This window comes from Gekko japonicus, unplaced genomic scaffold, assembly GCF_001447785.1.
Source record: "Gekko japonicus isolate JY-2015 unplaced genomic scaffold, Gekko_japonicus_V1.1 scaffold969, whole genome shotgun sequence".
Classification (NCBI taxonomy): domain Eukaryota; kingdom Metazoa; phylum Chordata; class Lepidosauria; order Squamata; family Gekkonidae; genus Gekko; species Gekko japonicus.
The window spans coordinates 111,682-126,301 of record NW_015168076.1 but is presented as its reverse complement, the minus strand read 5'-3'; the positions used below and the strand labels follow the sequence as shown (position 1 = coordinate 126,301).

Sequence of the window (14,620 nt, the reverse complement as noted above, 5' to 3'; positions counted from 1 at the left end):
CATTAGAAGCAGAAAACCAGCCAGGGAGGCAGAGGGTCCCTTGGATGACCAAGGGGTAAAACAATTACTGAAGGATGATAGGGAAGTGACAGAGAAGCTGAATACTTTTTTTGCCTCTGTCTTCACTGTGGAGGGGTCCCCAAAAGGTCAGCATTGGTACTGCCTCTGAAACACGCATTTAGATAAGGGTATTAAAATAATAGCTCTTATGGGAAAAGTCATTTCAATCTCTGCCAAGCATAAACCAGAATTATTATTTAGAAAAAGAAATGGCTGTTTCCCCCATCATTTATAATGGTCTTTTTTTTCTGCCAATGAGAAAGCATATTGTGTGACAAAGTGGGAAAATGAAAAAAATGGTTATCTTTTTAAACAACATAGATTATAGTGACTTGTTTCTGTGATTTTAGGTTTTGTTTCAGCTTTGGGTAGGGCAAAGTTCTGAATTCTTCAGGCGGCTGGTTCTTCTGATGTCTCCTTCCAATGCTTCCCCTAAGAATCTGATTACGCCGGAACGTTTGCCTCTTTGTGTATTTTCTGATGTGACTCAAGGTCTGCCTCATGCTCATGCTGCCTGCTTAGAAGAACTGAAACGAAGTTATGAGTTTTATCGGTACTTTGAAACCCATCATCAATCTGGTTCTGATCGTTTAATCAAAACCAACCAGAAGTCAAGAGAGCTAAACCATCTTCATACTGCAGTGCGTAGTTTGCAGCTCCATCTGAAGGCCTTACTGAATGAGTAAGTTGATATCTATGAGAGAACATCTTGCTAGTAGTCTAATGGTAGTTGTTGCTTAAAAATCTACACTGTTGTCTTTTAAAGACATTTTATGCTGATTTCTAGTGGCCAATGTAACTTTCCCCCGACACCTACTTAACCAAAAATGTAATTATGTTCAGTAAAGTGGAAATAGTTTCAAATTAGAATTTGCTGTACCTGTACAGAGTTTGAGCATAAAATAACACATTGTGTTTCTAAAAAACGTGCGCGACAGGGTTAATATTTGGAACTGATCCCAGAATCGTAAAGAGATCTGATAACAGTGCAGGCCTATGCAGTTACTCTAGAGTAATGCACCTGGAATCAGTGGATTTAGACTGGAGTTACTCTGCATAGAATTGTACTGACAAGTACTATTAGAAAAGAGCAAGAGTCCATTAGCACCTCAGAAAATAACAACATTTGTGGCAGTGTATGAGCTTTTGTGAGTCACTGCTCACTTTTTCAGATAACTACTATGTATGCAAAGGCAGAGGCCACAGTAGTGTGGATAATTCTGGTAATACCTGTGAAAACAATTAATTAAAATCCATAGGTTTAAGCATGCATATGTCTTTGGTGCGTGTGTTTAATTTTCCTGTGTCTACTCATATAAGTCAGTTTTTATTTCTAAAAGAAATGTTTGTAGAGCAGAGATGTTAGTGAGAGGAAAGGGGAGTCTTGTATTTGGATTCTTTTGCTTTGCTGAGACTAAATTTAAAAAGCCTGAACATTGGGGTGTGCGCCTATTTTTTTTCCTGCTCAGTTGTGCAGGTACTACTTCTCATTATTTTTCAGAGGTACTATGCAAAGTAGAAAGCTGTTCTGTTCCCCTCCTATTCATTCAGTCACTCAGCAAAAATAGTGTTTTTCTTTAGTAACACTCCTTGTTACTAATTTCTATCCAGCATTAGTCTGTCTGGTTCTTCTTTGCTACTTATGTGGAACTAGTCTAGAATTTCAGAAAGGGTGCTTCTATCTGCCACTTTAGAGGCTTGAATTATGTAAGCAACAATACAATCTTAATTAGTGTTAAACCATTCTGAGTCAGTTTGCTTTAATGGAATTAGTATGGTATACTGCTGTTTAGGATTGCACTGTAAATTATATTTCACCTTTTAGACTCTGGCCAGTATCTTGTGGTATGTTGACATTGCACATATCCCAGTAAAGCTAGACACAGTGATATTGTGGGGTAGAGACTATCCTAACCTATTACAATTTTATGTGTCCTCTGAACAACAGAAGGATCAGTGATATCCAGATTGCTCATACCTGTAGATTAAATATATGGAGTTATGAGCTACAGCTGGAAGATGTTCACTATCCCGTTAGCTGGTCTTCCAGCAGTGGCCTCAGAACTAAGGATTGAGGGTGCCTCCCTCATTTCCGTCTTTGATGCATCCTGTTGGGAGCACCTGGGAACTTCTCATTGTCCTCTTAGCCCCTTTTGAAGGTACCACAGAAAGCCGTGCATGTCTCCATGTAATTCCCGGCTATTCACAAGGGAAGAAGTTCTTATGAGAGATTGGGAGCCATTTTGACTGTTATCTCAGTCTCTCCCTTACTCTACCTTTCAAGCTGTTCTGGGATACTGCCAGTCAGCTGAGGAGGCAGTGGTATGTATATTTTAAAATACATCAGAAAACAAAATGATTACTCCTTTTGTATGAACAAGACAAAGAATAGGACAAATTGTAAAATACTATCTGGGGAAGTTTAAATGATCAAGGAGATACACAAGATGTTTGATTAAGAAGTTAATAAGGTGTTAACATTTCTTTTTTGTCCAGAGTAATAATTCTGGAAGATGACCTTGAAAAATTTGTTAGTTCCAAGGAAAGCCAAGAACACTCTTTAGAGGCCTACCAAGTTGTAGAACAAAAACTAAAGCTGATTCAGCCTCACATGCAAGCTAGCAACAGCTGCTGGGAAGAAGCCCTTTCTCAGGTGGAAAAAGTGGTTCGAAGAAATCGTGATAAAAAAGGTATATTTTTACAACATGATTAACCAGCAGTTGAAAAATCCCTTTAAAAAATGGGGAGATCTACAAGTTGACCCCATGTATGCAGCCAAATCCTGCAGGGCTGGAGGAAAGAGGCATTTACTTTGGCTTTGCTATTAGGTGGCACCAAGATTCAATGAAAAAGATAGGGCACCCTGCTAAATACAGACATTCTTAGCTTCATGGAATGTTTCCACATGATTAGATATTGTCAACTAATAGATGGCTGCCTCATAGCAGATTTAGTGACCATATCCTTATTTACCTCTAGTTGATTAAACATTGTGGGGACATTTGCATATATTGTAATCAATTCATCTTGGTCTGTCGTGCCACAGCCTGGCAGCTGTAGATACTATATTTCACATACTCATCTCATTTTAGTATTATAGTAATCATCTGGTTTTCTACAATATAATAATCATTAATCAAGATGATTTGAATTGTATACAAGAGACTATATAGTATTATTTCTGTCATGAGAACATAAGAGCCCTGCTGAATCAGACCAATAGTCTGTCTGGTCTAGCATCCTGTCTCTCACAGTGGCCAACAATAGGGCATAGAGGCCGAGGCCTTCCCCTGATGTTGCTTCCTGGCTCTGGGATTCAGAGGATTAGTCCTCTGAATATGCTGCCTCCCCTCAGTCACGATGGCTAGTAGCCGTTGATAGACTTATCCTCCATGAATCAATCTAATCCCCTTTTCAAGCTGTTTATTCCTGTGGCCATCACTACATCCTCTGGCAGTGAATTCCACATTTTAATCACTCTGTAAAGTAGCATTTCCTTTTGTCCCTCCTGAACCTACTGCCCATCAGCATCATTGGATGCCCTCGAGTTCTAGTATTTTGGGAGAGGGAGAACAATTTCTCTTTGTCAACTCTCTCCACCCCATGTGGAATTTTATAAACCTCTATCATGTCCCCCCCTTAGTAGTCTCTTTTCTAAACTTAAAAGTTCCAGACCCTTCAGACTTTCCTCACTGGGAAGGTGCTCCAATCCCCTCCTCTGTTGTTGTTGCCCTCCTCTGTCCTTTCCAGCTCTGCAATGTCCTTTTTGAGATACAGTGACCAGAAATGTACACAGTATTCCAAATGAGGCCCCACCATAAATCTATATAGGGGCATTACAATATTGGTTGTTTTATTCTCAATCCCTCTTCTAATAATCCCTAACATAAGGTTTGCCTTTTTCAATGCTGCACCACACTGGGTTGACATTTTCATTGAGCTATCCGTGACGACCCCAAGATCTTTTCCCCTCTCATTCTCAGCAAGTTCACACATGATTAGCCGCCCTATACTCAAAGTTGGGAGTTTTTGATCCCAGTTTACCAACATTGAACTTCATTTGTCAGATTGTCGCTCACTCACCCAGTTTGTGGAGGTCCTCTTGGAGCTCTTCACAGTCAGCCTTGGTTTTCACCATCCTGAATAATTTTGTATCAATATGTTCTCGAAGGCTTTCGCGACCGGAGTTCATTAATTTATGAATAAATTAAATAGGAGCGGCCCCCATACCGATCCTTGTGGGGCCTCACTGCTTACTTTATTGTAAGAACTGTCCATTGATTCCTATTCTTTGCTTCCTGTCATTTAACAAGTTTTTAATCCATAAGAGAACCTGTCCTCTTCTCCCATGACTGCTAAGTTTACTCAGGAGTCTTTGGTGAGGTATCTTGTCAAAAGCCTTTTGAAAGTCCAGGTATATAATGTCTACCAGGCCACCACTGTCTGCATGCTTGTTCGTTCTCTCAAAGAACTCCACAAGGTTGGTGAGGCCAGACTTCCCTTTGCAGAAGCCATGCTGATTTTCCCTCAGCAGGCTTGTCCCTCTATGTGCCTAACAATTCCATCTTTGATTATAGTTTCTAATAATTTGCCTGGGACAGTCATTACGCTGACTGGCCTTTAATTTCCTGTTTCCTTTCTGGATCCCTTTTTAAAAATTCATGTTACATTTGCGACTCTCCAGTCTTCTGGTACAGTGGCTAAATTTAGTGATAGTTTACATATCACTATTAGTAGTTAGTAGATCAACTGTTTCACCTCTGAGTTGTTTAAGAACTCTCAGGTGTATGCCATCAGGACCTGGAGACTTAACAATTTTTGATTTTCCCAGTAGGTCTAGAACCATCTCTGCTTACCTCAGTGTGGCTCAGTTCTTCAAACTCCCTTCCTGAAAATAGGAAGTTATGTAGGTGCTTTTACAGTACCCAATGCCTTCCCCATGCCCTCTTTACTGCTTAAATATTACACCTCTTGTGGCATGGGTACGTGCCCCCTACTTTCCATAGTGAATACAGAAGCAAAACAGTAATTGAGCTTCTCTGCCATCTCCCCATCTTCCTTTAGCAATCCCTTTATTCCATTGTCATCCTTGAAAAATAGATTGGAATCTCATGTGAATTGTATTCTCTCCAGACATAATACACTGTTATTACTCACCCCCTCTCCCCAATATATATATATATATATAATTTGAGACCTGGGAAAGTTGAATTCAACCTGCCAATTGTAGCTGGTTGTATAATACTTTATTCTATAGCCAGTTATGTAGGTGCTTTTACAGTACCCAATGCCTTCCCCATGCCCTCTTTACTGCTTAAATATTACACCTCTTGTCGTTATGTGAACAGAACTGTATTAAACATTTCCAAACCATGCATTTGATAAAATCTGCGCTTGCTTCTAGAAATCTCATGCAACAATACATTTGTATAAACTTGTCAAAGGAATCTTTGCTGTCAGATTCTTCTGCTTTTGGGATTTACTTTTTAGGCTTTGTTGAACAACTGCATGCTACATTAAATATAAGTACACAGGCACTGTAATATTTATTAATGGTATCAATTTCTCCAAAGCCTTGACATACATTATAGCAGTGTTACCAGTGTTAATATTGCTACAGTAAAATGTTTTCTCACTGGCATCATTGAGAAACTGAGGTGGTTGTTGTTATTGTTACTATTTATTTGATTTATTAATTGCCCCATCCTGGTTTGCACCAGGCTCTGGGTGATGTACAACAGAGGCATAAAGCCATAAAATGAATATATAAAACATTAAAAAATTCAGAATAACAAAAGTAGAATAACAAATTTTTGAAAACCAAATTAAAAAGTCCCAGATGGCATCCTTAAATTTTTTATCCCAGTTCCGGACTTTCTGGGAGAGGGAACACAAGATCAGAATTAAGGGGGGGGGGCAGCCATGATAGAACACCGTTGCTGTCTTCAACCAAAATTCTGGCGGAACACCTCTGCCTTGCAGGCTCTGCGGAATAGCATAAGATCCGGCAGGGTCCTGGTGGTATTAGGCAGAGAGTTCCACCAGGTCAGGGCCAGGATCAAAAAGATCCTGGCCCTGATCCAGGACAGCTGGACATGTTTGGGGCCAGGGTTCACCAGCAGGTTGTTACCTGCAGAGCGTAAAGCTCTCCCCATGCCTTTGCAAGCTAACCAAGCTTTTACTGAAGCCATGGCTGTGATTCACTACTTGTCCTCCAGAGCGGGTGAGCAGCCCTGGTGGGCTCCCAGGATGGGTGCCACCTGCTCAACAGAAGTGCAAGCAAGTAGTGCCCACTGCCAGAATGCACCTTATGGCTTCATATCACTGATTGGCTGAGCAGTGGGTGGCATGGGGGTAGGGAGCAAAGGGGGATTCCCAGCCATGGGCCATATCCGCTTGTCAGCAGTGTGAACAGGCAGCATGAATGACTGGGTGTCAGAGTCTTATAAACACATGTATTTCTTGTGACACACACTTAAAATTAAAGGATTGGTTCCTTCTTAAGGCCTTCATCCTGGGAATTATCCATAACCAGCTATTGGATCCCTGGCAGTTCATTCTTTCTTCATTTGAAGTATTTGAGTAACAGAGCATAGAGTCCCAATATAAAGTCAAAAAACTGAAGCTTACATATGTGTAAATAACAATGCACAGCAATCAGGCCAGTTAAGGGAGCTTATGTTTGAGCATGTAAATCCTGTCACTTCAGTAAGAAAACAAGATTAATTCTGGTTTTATGCATACTAATACTTGCAAGTGAGTGGCTACTGACTGATCTGATTTCCCAGTAACTGTGCATGTAATTGCTGCCTTAGAAGTCACAGCATAGTTATTGTGAGGCTTATTCTCAAGGATATTGCTAGTAGCAATTTGCTACCGGTGCCACACACCAGAATAATCTTACTTTGTTGAAATGATATGTGATGAGTGAGATCTGATGAGGAAGAAGCACAGTATGGAGCAGGAGATCTTTGGAGTCAGAAACACACTTGAGGATAGAGATGTTTGACAGATGAATACAGGAACACTCCTATCTGCAATCTGTCATTTTGTGTACGAATGGGGAAGAGAAAGTTGAAGACAAAATACAGCATTTGAACAAAGAGCCTGAAAACTTCAGCAGCCAGGAACCCACATTCTTCCCACCCTTTTAGAGTGTAATTTGGCCCAGGCAATTTATTTACCAGGCTGGAAAGTATCCTGATTCATGGTGTTCATGCAAGTACTTTGAGGAAGACTACTCTCAGCTGAAGAATTTTAGGCCATGTACTAAATTTTATCTATATTAATTGGGACTCATTGGGTGCGTTCAGACGGGGGATTTACAACGGTTAGGGTGCCGGTTCCAACCGGTGTACTTACGGGCGTTCACACGGCGAACATCTGCCTCCCGTCCCTAACCGATGTAAATCCCTTTAAACCGTTGCACTCTGCCACTAGGTCCCAAGTGGTGGTAAACTGAGTGCAATGGTTGAAAACGGTGCACCCCGGCGTCTGATCGCTCTCCAAACGTTGTACAGCCACTTCCACCGGAAGCCTGAGGCTTCCGGCTTTCCCCCACCATTTTTTTTTTTAAAAAAAGCGATATGCGCTCGGGCGAAGCTTCACCCCGAGCGTTTGTTAAGAAAAAAAAAGCCCTTACTTTAACTTCCTGGAGCAGTCCGGAACTACAGGGAGGCCAGGTTGGGCTTTAAACTTTAAAAGTAAGGACTTACCTTTAAATTTTAAATGTAATGGGGGGGGGTGTTTGAGCATGTGCAAAAATCGCCATTCTCTGAATGGCTGCCTATGCGCATGCTCAAACTGTCCTTAAAAAAAAAAAACGCCGACACCCGCAGCGTGTGAGCGGGCGTCCACCGGAGGGATCCGCAAAATCGAGGGTAAGTGTGATCGCGTTTATGCCGGCAGAAACTGCACCGGTTCCAACTGGTGCAGTTTATGCCGGGAGAAACGCCCCGTGTATTAAGTCAGTTTTTAAGAGATATAGTACAGTTGTATCTCTTTGAAGTATATTCTAACATAAATTAAATCTGATTGATGTAGGCTAATACAGAGCACTTTTGCTACTTGCAGTGGCTGTTCCACAGGTTTTAATACAAATTTGACTCCTTTTTATCCTTTCTTCCAGACAAACCTGAGGTGTCAGGTGAGAACGAGCATTGCACCATGATACCTTCATTACAGCCTGCTGTACACATAGAGGACAAAGACCCAATTCCTGAAGAGCAGGTAAAATCTGTTGTTGTTTTAAAAAATCCTACTACTAGCAATAGTAAAACGTAAGGTCTGAATAAATAATGTCTAAAGTTAATGCAAGTAGCCTTTTTTGTTGACATATTCTGTGCAATGTAGAACAAAATATTTACAATATGTCCCCAAACTAGGGTTGCCAAGTGATTTCCCTTGTATGGCCATGGCCCCGCCCCCAGCGTGCCTGTGTCACTTCCAGGTGACGCGCACGCCGGGGCGGAGTTCCCCCCAGGGCCCGATTCCGCGGCGGCGGAAATCAGGCCTCCAAAGCGGGGGTTTACCCGCCACCCGCCCCCACTTGGCAGCCCTACCCCAAACCAGTTTTTTCACTTGAAGATATTATGCTTTGTGAAATTGTCCTAATAATAGGCCTCTGCTTGGCATGCTAGTTTTCTGTGTGCAAGGAATTTTTGATATGAAGAGGAGGACATTGATCTACAACCTTCTGAAGTAATGCGAAATGAGGAGTAAATCACAATTTTTTTTCTCTTCATGTAAAATTACTTACAAAGCATGATTGAAAGGCGTGTTTGAAAGGACTGCACTTTTGTAACGGTCCAATATCAGTTTAGTGATTCTTGTATCTTTTCCCCACTTCTGCTGAATCTTTCGTCAATAAAATATGCACTCCCCTGCCTTTCTCCCTTTAGTTTCTGGAGGGTGAAGGGGATGGTGTCTCAAGTCTTCTTTAAGAAAGGGAAACGATAGTCTGTTAAATAAATGTGGAATTACACATTTGGATTTAGCTCACTTTTTGTCACTCATTGTCTGGCACAAAGTATAAAATGGCCCTTCTCAAAGCAGAATACACTTTTCCTTTGTGGAAGAACAATGCAACCATTGTTATATGTACTTTACATATACAGAATAGCTAGAACTCTGAGCTGTAAGATATGCAGTTTCTCAAGGAGGGGGAACTTTAGAAGTATTTGAATGAACCTCATAAAAATGTACATCAATTATGGTGGACAATCATTGGAGATCAGAAATATCACCATCTTGCAGGGCTTGGGTAGTAAGCCAATCCAACAGGATGTTTGTTGCCTTTTTCCTCAGGAACTTGAAGCATATGTTGATGATACAGATATAGACAGCGAGTATAAGAGAGATGACTTTTATTACTTTTCCCTGGAAGACAGAGAGAGACAAAAGCGTGAAAGAGAGGAATCCAAGAGAGTGCTGCAGGAACTAAAATCTGTGTTGGGATTTAAAGCTTCAGAGGCAGAAAGGCAGAAATGGAAGCAACTCCTGTTTAGTGATCATGGTAAGCATTATTTTTCTTAGCTTGGGAAAATCTTTGTATATCTGTCTTTTGACAGTAGTTTTGTTTGCTATGACCAGATGTAATGCTTTAGAACACCTGTGGTCCTAGGTTGACATGCTTAACAGAATTTCTCTTCAGCTAAGAGGAAGAGATGAGATTTTTGTGCCCTAAGGATATGGAAAAGCTCCTAAGGCTAATCGAACACATGGGGATTGTGTGTGTACTTCCATTGAGTAAGCTTTGTTCTTTGTTCCAGAGACTATGCAACCTAATATCAGTTTATTGGGTTTTGTATCTTCTGACTGCTTTTAAGCGGTATTATTCTAAGACTAGGTACAGAAAGTTTGGAAAACTGCAGAAATGCTCATGATACAAATAAGAGAAGGAAAAGGCATTTTGTTTTGAAATTATTATTTGTCATAAGTATTGATGTATTGTAACTAAATTCATGTGTTTTACAGTTGTGGGGGACTTAACAGGTTATTTAGTTGTGTATAATTCTTATTTAAAACACTTTATGGTTGGCTTGAGGCTTGCCATTTTCAGTTTACTGATTTTGGTTTCTGTGCTTTGTACAATATATTTTGGAAAATACAATGTGAGAGGAAAACAAAGAGGAAGTTTAGAATAATAAGAACAAAATCCAAACTGCAAATTGAGAAGACTTTCCTGGATTAAAACTACAGCATTAAACCTAGATGTGGGTAAAGCAGCTTACTGGATACTGTTTAACTGTTGTTATTAGAATTTGGGGCCTACTTTTAGCATCCAGTATTCCTGCATCCATAAGTAAAACTGACAGTTATATTTGGATTAGCAGCTTTTCTGATAGCAGTGGAGACTTTGCTATTCCTTGTCATTATGTTCTTCTTTCCTTCCTTCCACTGATTCTCCGAAAGAACAAATTAATGAGCAAAATAATCAGTATTCTCAACATGCAAAATCAAAGAAACATAGGTATTCAAGGGTCATTTCTGCATGTTACAAGTATCTAAACAAAAGCTAAATAAATTAAATAGATTAAACTTTATTTGTAATGAAAGTCAGTATCTGAATGGAAACCTATTTTACTTGTGTCTGGTATTTTGTACATTAAGAAATAGATTACAAGATGCTACCTGTGAGTGACCTTCCAGTTATCTTACAGGTAAATAGAATGTGAAGGAAAGCAACTCAAATGTATGGTCAAATAATAACTAGTTTTATTTTAATTTCCATATTGCAATACTGTCACTTTATCATATTCTTTATTACTTCATATGCTTTATATATTTAGGAAAGTACATAGGGTGTTACCTAAGACGTCCAGCAGAAAATACGAATTTTAGATACGTTAAAAGTTATAGCTCAGTCATGATGTAGTAGATTATGTTAAGTTGTATGAATTGTCATTTCATTCCCCCCCCCTTTTTTTTTAAGCTGCAGTGAAACCCTTGCCTACTGTAGAGCTAGAAGAACCTATACATATTTTGGCATTGCCTAAGAATTCAGACTCTGGCAGGCAGGACTACAGCAGAAAAGAGGGTGACATAGAAGAGAGAGACTCCGATCCAAAATCACATGCTACTAAGGATGAGGAAGGCAGGACGGAATACTTATCTGATGGGTCTGGAGTGAGGAAAGAAGACATTACTGCTAATGGTGACTCACCAGTGTTTGAAAGAAGAACATGTTACCAGTGCAATGGAGAGGGAGAAGAATCCGAGCCATCTGGTGTGGATGGAGTGAATGTGCTGCTGCCGCCCGTGGCAGATGTGGTAAAACCCTCCATGAGACAAAGGCTGGCACAGCTCCATATATCAACAGATTTCGGTTTCACATCAGGTCTAGCAGCACAAGTTGCTGCCCGGTCACTTACATTTACAACCATGCAAGAACAGACATTTGGAGATGAGGAGGAGGAGGGGGAAATACAGGAGAGTGAAGACATGTTTGTAAAACAAAACAAAAGTGAAGTAAAGGACTGTGAAAATGAAGGTTTATAGATTGTACCTGAACCTTGCCTGTTTGAATATTACAGAAGGCTAGTGGGATACCTGAAGCAACACAATGCAAAGAGATTCATAGTTTGAAAATACTGAATGGCAAAGATATGAGATACTACTTGTGCTTTTTTAAATTGTGATATCAATTTGACTTTACTAGTCTTTGGTAATATATATACATGCAAGTGTAACCAAGCTCAAGGTATGTTGTACGGTTCTTACATGTGTCATGGATGACTTTGTGGAATTTCTTTTCATACTTTATTTATATAACAAGGCTTTTCTTCCTAACAGGAAGAGCAAATTGTCTTTGTCACTTCCCAAGTACTGACTTCAATAAGAATAGTAACAGTAAAACTACTTGAAATTGTTCTTTTACAAGAATATAAATGATATAATGTATGTCTCCCTATCAGCTTAACTTCAACTGTAATTTCTGTTTGGTATCAATAATAGGGGCTTTTGTTGTTTATGCTGGTTCACCTGTCTCTCAGCCTAAAAAAAGGAATGTTTTTACATTTTTTAAAAGGGAAGCCATAAAAGGTGTGTCTTGGAATACTAGTCTGCACTAATATAGGGATGTTGGCAAAGAATTACAAAGTGGCGGGGGGGGGGAGATATTATGCATATCATCTTAACTTCTAGACAAAATCTTTTGAATCCTTAATGTATATGCAGTGGTTTCTCCATGTACAAAACTCTCCTAAATTGTCTCTTGTGATTACCAGTAAGCCCTTTAGTAGGTAGAGGAAGATAAATAGGTTTCTAACAAATCCGCCCTCTGATATTTGTTTCCATTAATGTCCTTCAGTGGATGAAAAAAAATTGCTTCTTCAGGATAAGTAACTGGTACTTAGTGACCTTTCACTTTCAGTTTTTACTTTGTTTTTGTCTTGGGTAATTCAGATTCTTGTTTTGTTGTTTAGTTTTCAGCCTGGGCTACAAATAAGTTTTCATATCGGTCACTTCTACATCTCTCCCTCCATAATTAAAGAGCAGTATCTTCAGTTGACTCTTCTGGGAGCTAAAGGCACTACACAAAGGGTGCAGCATTTCTTGCTGCAGCATGCAAAATAGTGCTTTTACATTCAGCATTGGTTTATTTTAAATATTTGTACCTTGGCCTCAACCAGACTTCTTTTGGGGATGGTTTACAAAAAAATTCCAAAATACAAAACTTACTACAGTTGCCTTCAGCTTGTGCCCTTTGGGTTATGAGTTCAGGTAAGCCTTTCCCTATGCCAAAGGCGCTTGCAGGAAACCTAGCAAATACTTTACGGGAGACAATCGGTTCTGTGGTAAGAGGTATCAGAAATCAAATGAAAAATTAAACAAACATGAAATTCACAATGAACTGAGGACTGGATGCTTCCAGGAGTTGTCATTTATTTATTTGGTTTGATTTATTTTCTGAAATTGTGGCTGCCTTAACTGATTCCTGAAGGCCATTTAGGGCATATGTAAATCCATCTTACCTGAAAGCATGTGGGACTCATGGAAAGGTGCGCCATATGGAATGTTCTTTTACTATGAAGAATGGAAAATTTTCATGCTTTAGTTTACCATACTAGTCATATGTATATCATTATCTGATGCATTAATGTCAAGCAGCAGGCCTGAGCAAGGTCTTAATGCATTTGGGGTTAGTCATGGGTGAGACAAATCTTGCACTGACATCCCAAGAGTCTAACTCAGTTAGTCCATTGCATATAGAGACAAGAGGGGAAAAATGCTTTTAAAATAGCAGATCTGAGGAAAGGAACAAATAATGCAAGGATTATTGAGACAGTTCAGATTTGTGTCCTGGCGGCCAGCCAGGATGCCCTGTGCATACAGGTGCTTGATGGTTGCCATTGTTTTCTTCCGTACTCCAGACAGGGTCTCCTCCACATGGGACTTATCCAGCACCAGGGGGACACCTTTGATAGGGTCCAACTAGTAAAACAGGTATATCCTTCAGTACAATAGCAGCCTAGCCATATGTCTGGTTATTTTCCTTTATTTTAAAATTGGCAGGCGAATATTGTCAGAATCTTCTGATGGAAATATTTCTGCTGAATGATGCATTCCTGTTTGCAAATACAATGAGAGAGTGAAAAGCAATAGCCTAATGCTGAAGGTTGTATGAAGTGGAGACAGTTCTCCATTTTAAAATCAGTTTTCACTAGAGCTGATTTGTCTCAATAATAAGCCATGTCAGCAACTACCAAGCTCTCCAGTGGCATTAAATAAATACATCAAATGGGCTCATAATAAATTGTGCTTAGTCCTATTTAAGCCAGTTTGCATATTAGAAATGCCTGTCTATCACCATCCACAGGGCTTTGCAGTTTCACGGTAAACCTCATCTATTCCAGGATTTGTTGCAAGAATCCCAGGAGGCACTAGACTGTAGTCTATGTCGTGCCCATGTTTGAACTAAGTAATTTTGCTGCTTTTCCCTGAAATTTAGCATAGATCAGAAGAATGTCGGTAGTGATAAAGTTGTCTCCATATCTAACACTTATAGCATTTTTGAGCTTTTTGAATGATTTCTTTGCCCTATCAGGTAAATTATGCGGGTTTCATTCTGGAGTAAAAGTAACCATATGAACTATGTTTGTAGAAGTAAATTAGGAATACATCTCTAATAAAACATCAAACATTGTTTATTAAATGAAAATGAAAAATGTTAATTCAGAATTGGGAAATGTTTCTCAGATCTCTGAGCCTTCAGTTCTTGCTCATGAAAGATATGTTTACTGGCCTCTCTGGAGGCTTTAGCAGAATTTCAAAGGAAGCATGTAAAAGCCATTTTTAATTACCTGTATTGTCAATACATGTCAATTATGGTTGACCCTTTTTAAAAAATGCAGTATTTATTTAGATCCAATAGCTAGCACAAAGAATGGACATGTACTTTTGATGAAAAGTGATGGTCAAGATATTGTTAATAACTACCAACTAGTTCCAGTATCTTCACCTTTTAATTTTTAAGGAAAGGCCCCATTACTCAATAGCTGCCTTAGACTTCCAGCACACTATATTAAGGAGCAAAACTTGGGGATCTCTTTTAAAAGTT

General features: G+C 39.6%; 1 protein-coding gene across 3 annotated transcripts in view; it reads left to right on the top strand.

Annotated features, from left to right (window-relative positions):
• The window catches only part of VEZT (vezatin, adherens junctions transmembrane protein), a 44,832-nt gene extending 31,308 nt beyond the window's left edge, over window positions 1-13,524 (top strand). For all 3 annotated transcript variants that reach the window (XM_015414649.1, XM_015414648.1, XM_015414650.1), the window contains exons 8-12: window positions 411-742; window positions 2,557-2,750; window positions 8,189-8,289; window positions 9,367-9,574; window positions 10,994-13,524. In XM_015414649.1, the coding sequence (XP_015270135.1) occupies window positions 411-742; window positions 2,557-2,750; window positions 8,189-8,289; window positions 9,367-9,574; window positions 10,994-11,559 (1,401 nt within the window). In that variant the 3' untranslated portion in view covers window positions 11,560-13,524. The remainder of the gene's footprint in view (window positions 1-410; window positions 743-2,556; window positions 2,751-8,188; window positions 8,290-9,366; window positions 9,575-10,993) is intronic.
• Window positions 13,525-14,620: the final 1,096 nt, after the last annotated feature.